At 35.8% G+C, this 16,238-nt stretch overlaps 2 protein-coding genes and 1 pseudogene across 2 annotated transcripts; 2 read left to right on the top strand and 1 right to left on the bottom strand.

The window, feature by feature from the left end:
* Positions 1-1,473: 1,473 nt before the first annotated feature.
* LOC120188744 (pentatricopeptide repeat-containing protein At4g01570-like) lies at positions 1,474-4,794 on the bottom strand. Its single transcript, XM_039192142.1, has one exon. It carries the CDS (start codon positions 4,737-4,739, stop codon positions 2,322-2,324), a length of 2,418 nt encoding a protein of 805 aa, XP_039048073.1. The 5' UTR covers positions 4,740-4,794; the 3' UTR covers positions 1,474-2,321.
* A 1,143-nt stretch (positions 4,795-5,937) lies between these two features.
* On the top strand, positions 5,938-8,234 carry LOC120188747 (annotated as a pseudogene).
* Positions 8,235-10,045: 1,811 nt separating this feature from the next.
* LOC120188983 (auxin response factor 9-like) lies at positions 10,046-11,044 on the top strand. Its single transcript, XM_039192339.1, has one exon. The coding sequence runs from the start codon at positions 10,046-10,048 to the stop codon at positions 11,042-11,044; it is 999 nt and encodes a 332-aa protein (XP_039048270.1).
* The last annotated feature ends 5,194 nt before the right edge of the window (positions 11,045-16,238 follow it).

Here is a 16,238-nt window from a genome sequence, read left to right as displayed (position 1 = left end):
AAATAAACTATACCCGACCACATAAAATCTTATAATACAAAAAGAAGAAGAAGAAGAAGAAGAAGCAAAGAAGAATGAATGAAATAAAATTGCCTCAGGATGGAGCAAGGAATGGCTCCAAGAACAAGATCAAAAACCCAACATCAACAACTTTATTTGTCCTCCAAAGAAAAACCAAGTTCAAGTCTTTGGAGATTCCTTAAAAACATGCAGAATAAAAGCCTTTTTACCATTTTTAGAACCTAATTATAATAAAAGAAACTACGTACTAATACATTTAAAAACATAAGATTTCTTCCTCCTCAGGTTTCTTTCTTAAACATGTGTTTGGATGAATCAAACAGCATTTTATAAAAAAACAAATTGCTTTCCTATTATATAATCAAAGGAAAAGAAAGAAGATTCTTTACTTTGTAGGGTTCGAAAGATAGGAAATGGAAAGATTTGGTTTCGACAGAGGCAAGCTTTACAGGATGATGAATGCTTTTGTAATGCATTTTAATGATCGGGGAAGCAGAAGGAGATTTAAGAGTGAATAATACTGTGGGTTATGTTCTTTATGAATTACAGACTTTGGAGCGGTTACCTAACCGCCCAGTATTACCGCCCTTTTCATTTCTCTCTCAACCAGCTGCCCAAACTAACTCTCTTTTTTATAATTATTATTTACTATATTTTTTTTATTATTTTTAATTTTAAATGATTTTAATAGTTATATTTATATTTTGTGTATGCTATTTAGCCACATAAAAAAAGTATACGTTATCAATGTTTAAGTTTATCGAATTAACCCTCGGTTCGTTCTTAAATATTTTTGAATTTCTATCAATTTATAATTAAATAAATTAAATTTTGATTTTTATCCATTTTAAAGTTAGAAAGATTAAGCCCCTAATTCCTTGATCTTTAAATTTAAAACTGATTTCGAAAACCTTTCTCTATTCTTTACTCTTTATTTTTAATGCATTTACATTGTCTCTAACACTCAAAGGTTGGTTCAACTTTTATCAATACTTGTTATGACTGAATGTTAAAAATATTATTTTTTTAGATATAATATATATCAGAACACAAGGCTATTAACCTTGGGGTCGTAGGATCGAGTCTCACAGTGGGTAATTCATAATTCGGAGGTGTCCACGGAACATGCTCTCAACCTGGTGTTAGAGGCAACCTACTATACTACCTCCTCTTACCCCATTATATATGAGAATAAGGGTCAGCTAATTTTTATATATTTAATAGCGAGATGTTTATATACATTTCTATCAGCAGATTGATATTAAGGAGACTTTACAAAGATGTCTATATTTGTTCAGAGAAAAAGAAAATTAAAATATTTCATTTCATTAAAAAATACGAAACACGTGATCTCTTTTACTGCTTAATTAATACAACAAAAGTATAGACACAAAAAATTACACTTAAAGGGAGGGGTTTGAAAACACATGTGAAAAAAGGGGAAATTTCAGGTGGACGTTGATTCCACGACTTTCGCGCCTCTTTTCTCTCTCCTCAATCCACCTTGCGTCTTTAAATCTTCATTAGTTTGAAGCCAATTGGCGGTAGGGGTTGGATTCAATTTTTGATTGCAGGAAATACTTTCAATTGAACCCCCACATGCCGTGCTTCACGCCACCGTCTTCACCATCCTGCTCTTCTTGTGTTTCTGGCTACCGCTAGTGTGTTTGGCCCCGGTTGATTTGGGGTCCTCCGATTACCTTCCGGTAGATTCGACGAGAGCAAATAAGTCTGTGCAAGGTTCACTAAGCCGGCATCACGCCCTGTGAATTGCTTCAGAACGGAGCCAGTATGCGGTGTCAACGGCGTCATGTACTGGTGCTGTTGCGAAGATGCCTTATGCACTGGTACCTGCGTGGCGAAACTAGGATTTTGTGAAGTTGGGAGTGGAGGTAGCACTTTGTGTTCCGGGCAAGTGCTGCTTTTGGTTCACATAGTCTGGCTTGTCTTGCTGGGATTTTCTGTATTGTGTGGTCTGTTCTAATCATTCAAAGCAGACAGTTTTGGGTTCCCCGTATATCATTCTTCTCCTCAATTCTCATCCATGTGAATGAGGTTCTTTGGAGTATTGTACCAATTCAATTCATTCTTATTCAAGGAATAAATCCAATTTTGTTCTTATGTTTCGATTCGTATGGAGAAAGTCACATTACACATGACAAACTTCAATGTAACTCCAAGTTTGTAATTGAAATAAAGAAAATCGAAACTTCCAACAATTCCATGCAATTAGAACGAACAGAATTTTCCCATTGCCCGAAATTCCCTACCTATCCTTCTAATTACCTTTCAATAACTCTTTAGGTATCATCCCCATTGTTATTATCGTGCACAATAGATGCCTTTTGCAGCCTCAGTTTCTCAATTTCCTTTCCTAGATTATCCAAAATGGTATCCGTAACATGATTCGGTGAACAGCCTGCATCCAACATCATTTTCAAAAATCTGTATGCGTCCTTTAACTGACCAGCCTTGGTGTGAACTTCAATAAGTGTATTGTAAGTGATAACATCAGGGTTTATCCCACTAGACCTCATCTGTTCAAAGAGTCTGCTAGCTTCATCGATGTAACCAGCCTTTCCCAGTGCATTGATCAGGGTGTTGTACATAACTATGTCAAGATAACCACCCTGCTTCATTAGTTTCTCTAGAACTGAATTTGCGATGTCCGCTCTTCCAGTCTTCCCCAGGCCTTGAATTATAAGATTGTAGGTAGCTATGTCTGCGGGGCACACTTTCTCATCCATTTCATTCAGGACACTCCAAGCTTCATTGATATATCCCTTCTTGACAAATGAACTCATAATGGAGTTGTATGTGTAACTAACAGGATTCACACCCATATCGGTGAATACTTCAAACAACTTGCAGGCTAAACTCAGTTTTCCCTTGGCCAAAAATATAGATAAGAAAGTATTCACCATATCAACATCAAAATAACCAATCCCCTTTTCTTTAACTCTTTGCCCCCTTCTCAGTGAAAACAACCAAGAAGAATGTTCAGTTGCTTGATTAGCTAATTGATCCATATATGGGGACGATGACCACTGATCACTTTCAATGAATGACATCTCCTGATCCTTCTCATCACAATCTTCAGAATCAACATTACTGCCCATTGCTTGGCCAGCATAACTCCCCATCACAGTAAAATCCCCTCTTGATGGGAACAGATAAGTGTAATCCTTTCTATTTTTAGGTGGATTTTTCATTAAAGTCTCCATATTGGCTTTCCACTTGAGAACATTTGGAACTAGATGGCCACCGTGAATGTGCTTCATCAACCTCTCCGTCCAATCCCACCTACCTTGCTTATAAAATCCCACCAAGAGTGATGTTATAGTAACTAAATCGACAAGAAAGCCTCTGGCTTCCATCTCTTCCACCAATTGTAGTGCCTCCTCAAGCTGACCTTCTCTACAAAGCTGCAACACGACAATGCTGTAAGAGACACCATCAACAAATTGTCCCTTCTTCTTCAAATCACAAAACAGGGTATAAGCAGCTTCGGCCCTGCCATTCCTAAACAAACCATCTATCAGAACATTGTAAGTCCAACACGAGGCCTTTACACCATCCTGAACCATTTTCTCAAATAGCTGGCATGCTTCCATCAGCTTCCGGGCCTTGAATAATCCACTTAGAAGAGAATTATACACAACCGTATCAGGAGCAAACCCATTATACTGCATCTCACTAAAAATTTCCATTGCATTGTTGATTCTGTATGATTTTGAACACCCTTGTATAAGAATTCTGTAAGTAAACTCATCCGGCTCATGACCAGACACTTTTAATTCCTCCCACACAACTAAAGCATCTTTCACCTTGCCAACCGAACAAAGCACGTGAATGAGACTGTTATAGGTACACAAATCAGGACCAAATGAACCGGAATTCAAACTCTTTTCTTTTAATTTCATCTCTTTGAAGAGGCTCAAAGAAGCAGCCAAATCACCCCAACACCCAAAAGCATGAATGCATATATTATAACCACATGTATCTAATTCAAACTCCTTTTTCTCTCTCAATTTATTAAAAACTTGTTTGAATTCTGCTCTCCTATCAGCTTTTCTGAGAGCAACAAGCAACTCGTTAATTGCAAAGGAGCCAGGAAGTGAACAAACAATGGAATCCCCATTATCATTCCCATTAGAAGCTTCTAAAAGCTTACAAAATATAGATAAAGCCAAACCAAGTTGGCCTTTTCTACATAAAGCCACGAGAACCGAATCATAAACACTAGCATTCAAGCAAGCACCGAATTCTTCCATATAATCAAGAATTTCAAGGGCGGTGTCGAACTTACCGGACTGAATAAAAGCATCAAGCAAGACTTTGAAGGTATTAGAGTCAACAACAACACCATCTTCCTTCATCGAGAAGAGCAAATTAGGGACTTCCTCGACGAACCCAGATCGACAAAGGATCCGGAAAATGTGGGAGTAAGTGACGGCCGAGTGTTTGAAGTTTGGCTTGAGAGAGCGACACCAGTTAAAGAAGTCGAGCTTCTTTGAGGCTTCAAGGGAATTTTTGCGGAGGATTTGGAGGAGCAGAGGCTCGGATAGGGGGATGGAGTTTGGATCGAGGTTTCGTGTTCCAGACTCCGATAGGGTTTTAGTGAGAGATGCGAGAAGAAGGATGTTGCCCAAATGGATTGAAGGGTTTTTGAGGAGAGGAGAGGAGAGTGAAGAAACGATGGTTCTTCCATGGCGCATGGCATAGCGCAGAGATTGAAATTGCAATATCGGATTGAGGAAACAATTACAATGACATAGTAAGAAATTGCACATTCCGGCTCACACTATAAATATTTAACAATTTTAAGGGTAAACTGCCAAAACGGTACTGGTACGTTTTATATTTGTAATTTTGATTCATCAAAATCGAAAAACTTAAGTTTTAATTATTTATATTGTTTTCTTAAATTTTGATCTTTGATGATATAACACATTAGTGAAATAATTTAAGTTTTATTTTAACCTCTAAACTTTAATATTAATTAAAGTCCTTTTGTAGTTTTGCATACCCAAAGTAATTTAGAATAAGATTTCAATTTTCCTTTTTTTCTTAATATGTTTTCTTCCTTTGTTGCTTTCTATTAGGATTATAATAAGTTGAGTCGAGTTTGATTTGATTCAACCTAAAAGATATAAAATTGAGTTCAATTTGACTCGAAATTTACGAGCATAAAATTTTCAATCTCGACTCGAACTCGAAATAAAAAATTAAAATTCAACTCAACCTGAAAGCTCGTGAACTTAAAACTTTTAAACTCTAATCAAAATAAAATATGAAAGCTCGACTCAAGCTAAAAAAAAACTTGAACTCAAAATATTCTTATTCTTAACTTGATTGAAGTTCAAACTTGAGTTCAAACCTGAATATTAAATACATAAGGCCTTATATTATGTTTTTTTAAAAAGCAATATATAAATATTAATATTATTAACAATTTAATTTAAAAAACCTAAAATTAAAATAAAAAGGAATGAAGATTTGATTGTATTAATTCTGAAAACAATCATTTTTTAATGTGAAAATAATAAATATTTTTTATTAGATGATATTTGAGTAAAAACACCAGTAATATATAATATCAATATTTATCTGACGATATAAAATTAAATTGATATAATAAAATGTATAATTTTAAATTTCAAAATTTAAAAATAATTTATTAAATGTATAATTACTTTTAATAAAATTTATAAATTATAAAATAAATATAATATAATGAAAAAAATGAAAAATGGAGACTAGAATTATAGATTTTATTTTAAATTTGATATCGAATATTTTTTATTGAAAACTAAAAATACTTTTAACCTAAAAAAACATTTTTCGAATTCAATGTAAAATGGACTTACCCATGACTATTATTGTGCCTTATCAACTATCAGTACTTCATACTTCATAACCAGAAGTTGAAGGAAAAACAAACCAAAAGATTGAAGACCAAAAACCCTAGATACCCTTTGCCGCCTTTCTTCCCTCACTTATCTTTTTGTGCGAATCAGTGTTGTTTGCGACAACGAAGACGTAAGAATGGGCGGAAATAGAAAGAATGCTGAAAACGAAGGGATGGAAGGAGATGAGGATATTCAAAACAGTAAGCGCGAGATACTTCCTTCCTCCATTAAAAACAAGGAGAAGAGATCAGCTGTACACGCCAAACTCAAGCACCAAAAGAAGCTCGAGAAACGCAAAAAGCTTAAAGCTGGTGATTCCGCCGCAAAGCGCGCTATTGAACTTGGAGAAGAGGTTTCCTCTTCTATTTTTCTATGTTTTAATGGAGCAAACTGTTTCTGAAATTGTTAGTATTATTATTGCAGCCTCCACAGAAGCAAATTCCTCGCACTATTGAAAATAGGAGAGAGGCTGACGAGACTGTTTGCATGCCTGATGTTGAAGAGGTAAATTATTGGTTTTGTTTTCTCGGAAAATTCCTGTCTTATAATATATAAAATGTTGAAATCTGGAAATAAATAATATTTTCTATCTCTCCAGTTGTTTGCTGGTAATGACGCTGATGAGTTTAGTGCGAGATCGTACACCAAAGATATTAGTCTCAACTTGCCGTTTCAATTCCACTGTATGCTCTTCTATGTTACTTATTTCTCACTAATGATTAAACTATGCATTGATATAAAACTTATTTTAGATGAGTTTTTTTTTGTCTTGATAAATATTCTGGATAATATGTTATCATAGGGGGGCTGCTTTTATAACGAATTGCTTTCGGTGATCCCAAATGCTCATTACTTTAAAAGAGGAACATACGATTTAAAAAAGGTAATTCTCTTGATACTTTTCTTGAATTATTCTGTTATATGTTGACATTAGGAAATCAGGTTAGTAAGGAGCATTTAGTTTAGGTCATTTTATGAAAGTTATATATTCATGTTATTGCAGATCGTGGAATATGCGAATAACAAGGAATTCACATCTATTATGGTAGTTCACACCAACAGAAGAGAACAGGTTTGCGATTAGAATTTTTTCGCAATTTTGTTATTCGGATTGTGCCATTGGACTTTATTTGATATGGTGACTTCATGAGAAATATAGCTGACTAGTTGGTGTGGATCTGTAGATGCTCTTCTAGTTATTGGGTTGCCTTATGGGCCTACTGCGCATTTCAAGCTTTCCAGTTTGGTTTTGAGGAAGGATATAAAGGTAACGCATTGATTCTTTGTACTTTGTGGAAGATATCCTTTATTTTCTGTTTTATGGAATGGACCTGGATTTTCATGTAAAAAATGTTGGATTTCTTAGAATGGAGTTTTTTTTACTATAATAATTATTCTAATTGCCGTGATTTTGCTCTTGTAGAATCATGGAAATCCTACCAGTCATAAGCCTGAGCTAGTGTTAAATAACTTCACAACACGCCTGGGCCATCGCATTGGCAGGTTGCATATCGGTCTCTTTTATAGGCTATTACTATTTCTAATGTTTGAACTCGCTTGAACTTCCACATTCCCTTTATTGTCTTATCGGGTGGAAACTAAAATACTTTCTTGTGTGAAATATTTGTCTTTCCTTTCCAATCATATCTTCTCCTTCCTTGGGATTTTCTATCTAAGTTTTTGTTTTGTGTTGATATGTATGTCTAGGCTAATTCAGTCACTTTTTCCACAATCTCCTAATTTTCGCAATCGGCGAGTTGTAACATTTCACAATCAACGAGATTTCATTTTCTTCCGACAGCATAGGTTGGCCTTCTAGCCTCTGAATTGCATGTTCTGTAAATGATGATTGTATAATTTTGTGACACAATGTCTATTTGTGCAATCGGGTATATATTTGAAACCAAGGAGACCAAACAGAGTGACTAAAAAGACAAAAAGTCTAAAGATACCAAGGGTGAGACCATCAGTATAGAAAAAGTAATTGCTCGTCTTCAGGTCTGCTTGCTTCTCTATTTCTCTTATTAATTGTTTATGGATACCCTTTTACCCTTTTTATAGGATTATCATCCATCATTTGAGTGAACTTCTCTTCTAGAAATATCTCTGACTCTCTACCACCCTTACATTGTTTTGGATTGTCGATAATATAGCAGTTGCACTTATATAAACTGTTTACTTGGCCGGGAATGATTTCTTTGAAACTTGCAGGAGTGTGGTCCCCGGTTTACACTAAAGTTGGTGAGTCTCCAGCATGGAACATTTGATACCAAAGGTGGAGAATTCGAGTGGGTTCACAAGGTAATTACATGTCACCTGATTTGCTATGATACATTGATACCAAAGGTGGAGAATACATTTGGGATAATCTGTATTATTGGTTCCTCGGATTAATTCTTATGTACGGTATAATAAAACCATTGAAGATAAGTTGGGCTGAAGCAGATTTCGGTATAATAAAGGTTAGTTCAGCAGTTCCATACTATATTGTTGTTCTGAATGTAGTCTTTCTAGGTCATATTATCATATTGACATTTAAAATTTAATTTCCATTTTCATGGTTCTAGTATCAACTTCAAAAGGCTTCATTGGATAAAAAAGATGCCTTTAACTTTTTAAGGGGCGGCGACAATGGCAACTACATAACGTATTCGGCTTTCTGCGATGCACTTAAACAGGTACTTTCCATTTACTTCCTTGGAACAATTATTCGAATGGGAGTGATAAAAAGAAAATTCTCACCTTTTCCTAACCATCTACAGCTAAATTTAACCGGTCTTCCATATGGACTAAGTTTCCAGGAGATGAAAGAGCTTTGGGTCCAAGCAGACCTCGATGGAAATGGCGTTCTTGACTATGAAGAATTTAAGGTTCGTGTACATCCCTAAATGCTTGTCCTAGTTACAGATTTATGTACTATGGCCTATAAATCGCTCGATGTGCCATTGAACTGTCTTTCATTGAATCTTAATGCTCAACTCCATAGAATAAAAGGGTTGATTATAATTGGTTGACATTGTTGCTGTAGAGAATTTGGAACTCTATTTGTTTAGTACATAAGGATGAAGTTAGCAACTCGGAGGACTCGAAGGAAGCCATCGGTTTTGCGGTGAAGAATGCGATGCTTTTCCCCCGTGAAGTGGAAAAGGGGATATGACCTGAAACTACCATCTATCCGATCATGCACGGCTCACCGCGCTGTTCTCACCGGTTAAGCTAAGGAGCACACGGCAAAAACAATAGCACGAAAGAGGAGACAAGTGTAGTCACACATGGAAAACAAAAGAAAAGGGGAAGTAGTTTTGGAAATAGAATTCTTTTTTGTACAGTTGATGGCGAACAAACATCAATAAGTGTTAGGTTGTTGTCAAGAGGAGAAAAGGAAGAGTGGGGGGAATGTTAGACTGCTGTAAAACACGTGCATGAGGAGGCGGTTATGTTTGGTTAGCTATGACTGTTAGTTTATTAGACGGTTAATGGGAGCTGATGAGCCTAACCTTTTCTTATAAATGTAATATATCAACTGAGATGAATAATAATGCATTCTTTCCTGTGTATATTGGCATTTGTAATCACTTCCTAACATGGTATCAATCGCCATAAGTTCCTGGAGTCTCCTGTTTTCTTGCTGCGTAACTCAGGGCGTTCTTGTTAGTTCATCGTGCTTGTTGGCGTAGACGGTGGTTTCTCAGTAGTTCTGGTATGGTGTTTCTATTTGATTAACGGATGTGGTTGCTGATCTGAATATGGATCTTCGTTGTTCTTCTCAATTGTCGATTTCCTCTTTCTTTATCAACTTCAATGGTTTGTTAGTTTGAATCTCACTACTCTAAATCGTTGTTTCGGATGTTCTGTCATCGTCGTTAATGCTGTGTTGCTCAGATTGGTTTATGCTTGCTGTGTGAATATTTTTTTCCGCTTGCGCTTATAATCTGTTTGTTGAATTGCCTGACCGAGCCACTCAGACCAGTTCAATTCATATTGCTTCCTCAAGTGTTTTGGAATATAGTCAACAGAATGGTTGCTGCTCTGCTACTATTACTGTTTCTTGACTCGGTGAGTTAGATAGAGTTCAATGGTGAATAGAGTCGGAGTGTTTTCGCAGAAAAATAATGTATCCTCTGAAGGAAATGGAAGGGATGATCTGTATATCGAGTTATGGAACTTATATGCCGGAACCGAATCAACCTGAGCCAACAACTCCTGATGAATGCACTCTTGAGCCTCAAAGACCTACCGTCCACTCATTCTGCAAGGTTTTAACAGCCTCAGATACAAGCACCCATGGAGGGTTTTCTGTTCGAAAACATGCCACTGAATGCCTTCCTCCACTGGACATGAACCAGGCAACGCCAACCCAGGAATTGGTTGCAAAGGATCTTCATGGTTATGAGTGGCGCTTTAAGCATATATTCAGAGGCCAACCAAGGAGGCATTTGTTGACAACAGGATGGAGTACATTTGTAACTTCAAAGCGATTAGTCGCTGGTGATTCCTTTGTGTTCCTAAGAGGAGAGAATGGGGAGCTTCGTGTCGGAGTTAGGTGTGTAGTTCGCCAACAGAGCAACATGACGTCGTCAGTGATATCAAGTCAGAATATGCACTTAGGAGTGCTTGCAACTACATCTCATGCTGCTTCAACTCAGTCCCTCTTTGTTGTCTACTATAAGCCAAGGACAAGTCAGTTCATCATTGGGTTGGACAAATATTTAGATGCCCTTAATAGTAAGTTTGCAGTTGGCATGAGATTTAAGATAAGATGTGAAGGGGAAGATTCTCATGAGAGAAGGTTTTCTGGAACAATTGTTGGAGTTGAAGACTTTTCTCCTCACTGGAAAGATTCAAAATGGCGTTCATTGAAGGTACAATGGGATGAGCCTACCTCTATTCAGAGGCCTGATAGGGTTTCACCATGGGAGATAGAACCCTTTGTTGCTCCAATTCCACTGGCTCTAGCTCAACCGAATGCAACTAAGAACAAAATGCCTCGACCGCCCGCTGAAAATCCTGCTCTACATATGTCAACAACAGCATCAACTCCTTGGAATATTGGAGTTATGCACTTAGCACCTTCCAGCAGATGTGGATTTCCAAGGTGTCATGGGACTTGAAAGCTGCACAACCAAGTGTCCAAGGAAAAAATATATGTCAAGGAACCTCGTAAAAGAGGATGAAGAAGAAAGAATGAAGGTGAATAAGAAGAACGAAAGTAAGCATCGGCACTTTCGATTCAAGTGAACAAAAGGAAGCATCGACACTTTCGATTCAAGAAGAACGAAAGGAAGCATCGGCACTTTCGATTCAAGTGAACGGAAGGAAGCATCAACACTTTCGATTCAATTGTTCATTTTTTCATCAAGAAGGTTGAATGTTAGAAATTAGTTGTAATTAGTTTTTAGAACTTGCTGTAATAATATGTTCAAGGTCAGAAGAACAGAAGAAGAAAAGTAGAGGGAATGTTAGGTTGTTGTCAAGAGGAGAAAAGGAAGAGTAGGGGGAATGTTAGACTGCTGTAAAACACGTGCATGAGGAGGCGGTTATGTTCGGTTATGAGGAGGCTGTCAACTGAGATGAATAATAATGCATTCTTTCATGTGTATATTGGCATTTGTAGTCACTTCCTAACACTGGCTAGAATAAATTAGTGTAATCATTTTTTATCGTAAACAACCCATTGATATATTTAGTTTATATACATGTGTCAACAACAGCATCAACTCCTTGGAATATTGGAGTTATGCATTTCCATGATCCAACTCAGCGTAACATTTCTGCTGAAGCTAAAAGAAATGAGAATCATGGCATGTGGCATCACTTAGCACCTTCCAGCAGATGTGGATTTCCAAGGTGTCATGAGACTTGAAAGCTGCACAACCAAGTGTCCAAGGAAAAAATATATGTCAAGGAACCTCGTAAAAGAGGATGAAGAAGAAAGAAATGAAGGTGAATAAGAAGAACGAAAGTAAGCATCGGCACTTTCGATTCAAGTGAACAAAAGGAAGCATCGACACTTTCGATTCAAGAAGAACGAAAGGAAGCATCGGCACTTTCGATTCAAGTGAACGGAAGGAAGCATCAACACTTTCGATTCAATTGTTCATTTTTTCATCAAGAAGGTTGAATGTTAGAAATTAGTTGTAATTAGTTTTTAGAACTTGCTGTAATAATATGTTCAAGGTCAGAAGAACAGAAGAAGAAAAGTAGAGGGAATGTTAGGTTGTTGTCAAGAGGAGAAAAGGAAGAGTAGGGGGAATGTTAGACTGCTGTAAAACACGTGCATGAGGAGGCGGTTATGTTTGGTTAGCTATGACTGTTAGTTTATTAGACGGTTAATGGGAGCTGATGAGCCTAACCTTTTCTTATAAATGTAATATATCAACTGAGATGAATAATAATGCATTCTTTCCTGTGTATATTGGCATTTGTAATCACTTCCTAACAATAAGAAAATGGAAACGCCAGTTAGGTTAGGGCAAACAGTTTTTTCAAGTAATCTAATCTTCATTCTTTTTATTTACAATTTTCCAGTGTTCATGAAAATTCATAGCTGCTCCAGTTGAGACAAACCAAATTAAACAAAAAAATATACGAACGCGAACATGATATAAGTATAATATTTATCAGCTTTTAATAAATATATATACATATATATATATATATATATATATATATATATATATATATATATTAAATTTTAAATTGTTACAGACAAGAAAAGAAGGGCACAACCGTACATAAGAACATAAACCTGAAATAATACATGAGATCAACCTTGGACAAAAATCACGTGGTAAAAAAGATGTGTATGGTATGCAATGTAACTCAAAGGGAGTTGCCAAAAAAGTGGATTGGATGATTGAAATGAATGAATCCAAAACAGTAGGGCTTTCTATCACGCAATTATTACTTTATAGGATGCGGGACTCAATTTGGTACAAACAGAATCATGTACTTTGATGAGTTTGTGGAAACTCGTAACTCAGCGGCTCACTAAGCTCCCCAATTAAGGAATGTCTCAGGAGTAGGTTAATATATGATTAATATATGGTGTTACCGAATATATTAAAAGATATTTAATAAATTTGGTTTAGCGTTATCAGAAATGTTGAATAATAATAATGTAGTAGGTATAAGTCATGAAGAAATATTAAAAAATTTGGCAACGGGTAAATTTAACTTGTCGGTTTGTGTCGATCCAAATTAAAAATGTATCGATCCATATCAATATAACATGTAAAAATATCGATAAAACCGGTCACGAAAAGACAATACCGGTAAATCCTTACCGGATATATTGAACGTGTCGATACTTTAATATAAGGATCGACACTTTGTGAATTTAAAAGAGAAGCAGTTTTAACGCCTATAAAGTGTCGATACTTTATAAAAATGTATCGATCAACAACTATATAACAAGTAAAAATATGACAAAACCGATATCGAAATGATAAAATCGGTAAAGAGCTACCAAATATATTTAAAGTGTTAGTACTTTAATATAAGTATCGACACTTTGTGAATTTAAAAGAGAAGCAGTTTTAGCGCTTATAAAGTGTCGATACTTTATAAAAATGTATCGATACACAACGATATAACAGGTAAAAATATGATAAAACCGGTATCAAAATGATAAAATCGATAAAGCGCTATCGAATATATTGAAAGTGTCGATACTTTCATAAGTACGTGTAATAAATTATCGATAATTTCAGAGAAATAGGAAATTATCCTATCGAAAGTATCGACACCTGACATAAAAGTATCGACGCTTTGGTAGTTGTATCGATTAAATATAAATAACATATTCGATGAAAATATAAAGGCCATAGCTAAATATCCTCTGAAAATAGATAGAACGGACGAGTTTTTGAAATCGAAGCGTAATTGTTGCTGCATTTCAGAAGGCGTTTCTAAAGCGAAGTTTGTTTGTTTGTTGCTGCAGTCGAATCGAAAAGTATGTTGTCGAAACCCTAGTTTTTAATTATTACAGTAATCGCAAATAGAGTTTTTATGTGTTGTTTGGGGTTTTGGAGTAAAGAAGCATTTGAGACCGATTACAGGTAGAAAGTGATATTCAAGGTAAAATATAAATGTCGATACTTTTATTAAATATTATAAGTAGAAAATGATATTATAGGTTGTATAAATGTGCCGACACACTTTGTAATGGCCATTCAAATTCTTTTGAAGAAAACCGTTTTACCACAAGAGTAATTATCTATATTTGTATATTAAATAAAGTGTATTTAACAAGTATTTGATTTGATTTGAGTAAACTAATATATGAAGGAAAAATGGAGTCAATGGGTGGAAAAATTGTTGGTGGCGCAGATGACTTTGAAATTGAGGCCGAGACTCGAAAGCAACCAAAGGATAGATATATGTACTTCTAGTAAGTATCAATGTCTTTTTGTTATTATTGTTGAAATAGTAATTGGATTAAAGTATTTAAGAACTTTAAATTGATTACAAATTTTAAATATTGACAGTATGGCCGAATGCAAAAGGATGAAGGAAGATGTCACACAGAGCAGTTCGGTATGTAAAATGAAATTGACATTAAGTATTATTTAGTATTAATGTATTGATTAAGAAACGTTGATGCTTAATATTAGGTGACAAAAGATGTGAGGTCCAAATGGAATTCGATGAGTGATGTTGAAAAGGAACCTTACATCACACAGTCAATGAATGATAGTAAAGAATACAAAGAACGTAGGAAAGCACATGAAAATAAGGTATTCATTAAACTTGTAAATACGTTGATACAAAATATATAAGAACTATAACATTATATATTGTTAAAAAATGTAGGAAGTGTCGACAAGGTGCAGCATTAAAATGGTGAATTCATTAATTAAACACCTTAAGGAGAATGGTCAGTTGAATGTGCTGGGAGAAATAGGTTTTGTATCGTTGGTAGGAGTAAGAGATCGACCTATTTGGAGGGAATTGTGTCGATCTTTGATGGCACAATTTGATATCAAACAATGTATTACTAAGTATGGTGATTTTTCATTTCCTATTGGGATCCCATGTGCTGCAGCCGTATTGGGGGTAGAAAATGAAGGCAAAAGTGTTGTAGAAGTCTGTAAGAGTAAGGACTTGAAAGCACTTGCCTCCAAATATGGTTTGAAGCAAAAGGAGACATATGTTGAATTGAAGAGGAAATCAAAAGTGGATCTTACGGGGGGATGAGTTGAAGGCCAGAGTTCTATTGTACCTTGTCGGTATCTTTCTTTGTCCAATGGGTGATACGTCAACGAACAAGGACTATATGAAGCTCATTTGCGATGAAGGCTTGAATGGTGAATTCAATTGGGCTGAATATGTTCATTCGAGATTGATTGAATCAAAATCACCTTTAAAAAGGGCAACCAGAGATACCTCAAATGGTGCATAGCAATCTTAGAGGTAAATGAGTTGCAGAACTTTTTTGTGTTTTTATATAAAATGATAGTATAATTATTATATAAAATTATAAATTTTATTATAAACTCAGGTTGCACTGTTCGATTTTTGGTCGGGCTGTGAGGCAGTGCCGACTTATGAAAGAACCGGAGTGGCACGCATCCGTGCATAGGGGAAGGAAGAGGTGGTTAGAGTGATGGCGAAGTTGAAGTTGGATAGATTGAGGAAGTAAGAAAGGGTAATATATGTAATTAAATAATATTAAGAATATAATCAATGTCTTAATATTGTAATTTAATTTTGAAGGTTATTGGCAATGAGGTAAAAGAGGCAGAGGAGAATAAAGAAGAGATGGTTGTATTGGGGGATGACGGTGAGGGAAAACAGAGTAACTTCGACATTTTGATGTCTGAATTGGCTGATATCAAAAAAATCCAATTTGATATAATGCAAAGATAATCAAGAGTCGAAGAGAAACTTGAGAGAGTCGAAGATACACTTGAGAGGCATAAGGGGGAAGTGGAAGGAAAAATAGATGGAGTTGTGAAAGAAGTAGAGGTGTTGAGGGGTGAAGTGGTGAAAGAAGTTGAGATGTTAAGGGGTGAAGTGGTGAAAGAAGTTGAGGTGTTAAGGGGTGATCTTAAGATGGTGACGGGTGAAAAATTTGATGGAGTGGTGAAGGAGGTTGTGGAATTGAGGAGTGAACTTACGGGGGGTGAAGGGGGTGGTTGATCAATACTTGGATGAAGGAGATCAATTGAAGGGTGAAATAAAAGAGATGAAGAGCTATGTAGAGCAAAAAAATGATAAACTGAAAAAATATGAAGAAGAAAAGAGGGAGGAGGTAGAAGAAATTATGGAAGAAATGAGGAGGAAGGAAGTCGATGTCATTTA

This window comes from Hibiscus syriacus, unplaced genomic scaffold (genome assembly GCF_006381635.1).
Source record: "Hibiscus syriacus cultivar Baekdansim isolate YM2019G1 unplaced genomic scaffold, ASM638163v2 tig00116951_pilon, whole genome shotgun sequence".
In the NCBI taxonomy this organism is placed as follows: Eukaryota; Viridiplantae; Streptophyta; class Magnoliopsida; order Malvales; family Malvaceae; genus Hibiscus; species Hibiscus syriacus.
The sequence above is the reverse complement of the archived record's forward strand: the minus strand, read 5'-3'. Positions and strand labels throughout refer to the sequence as shown.

What these genes read in the sequence shown, in the direction of transcription:
- LOC120188744 (XM_039192142.1), bottom strand. Translation starts at nt 4,739, where the DNA reads ATGCGCCATGGAAGAACCATCGTTTCTTCACTCTCCTCTCCTCTCCTC.
- LOC120188983 (XM_039192339.1), top strand. Translation starts at nt 10,046, where the DNA reads ATGTATCCTCTGAAGGAAATGGAAGGGATGATCTGTATATCGAGTTAT.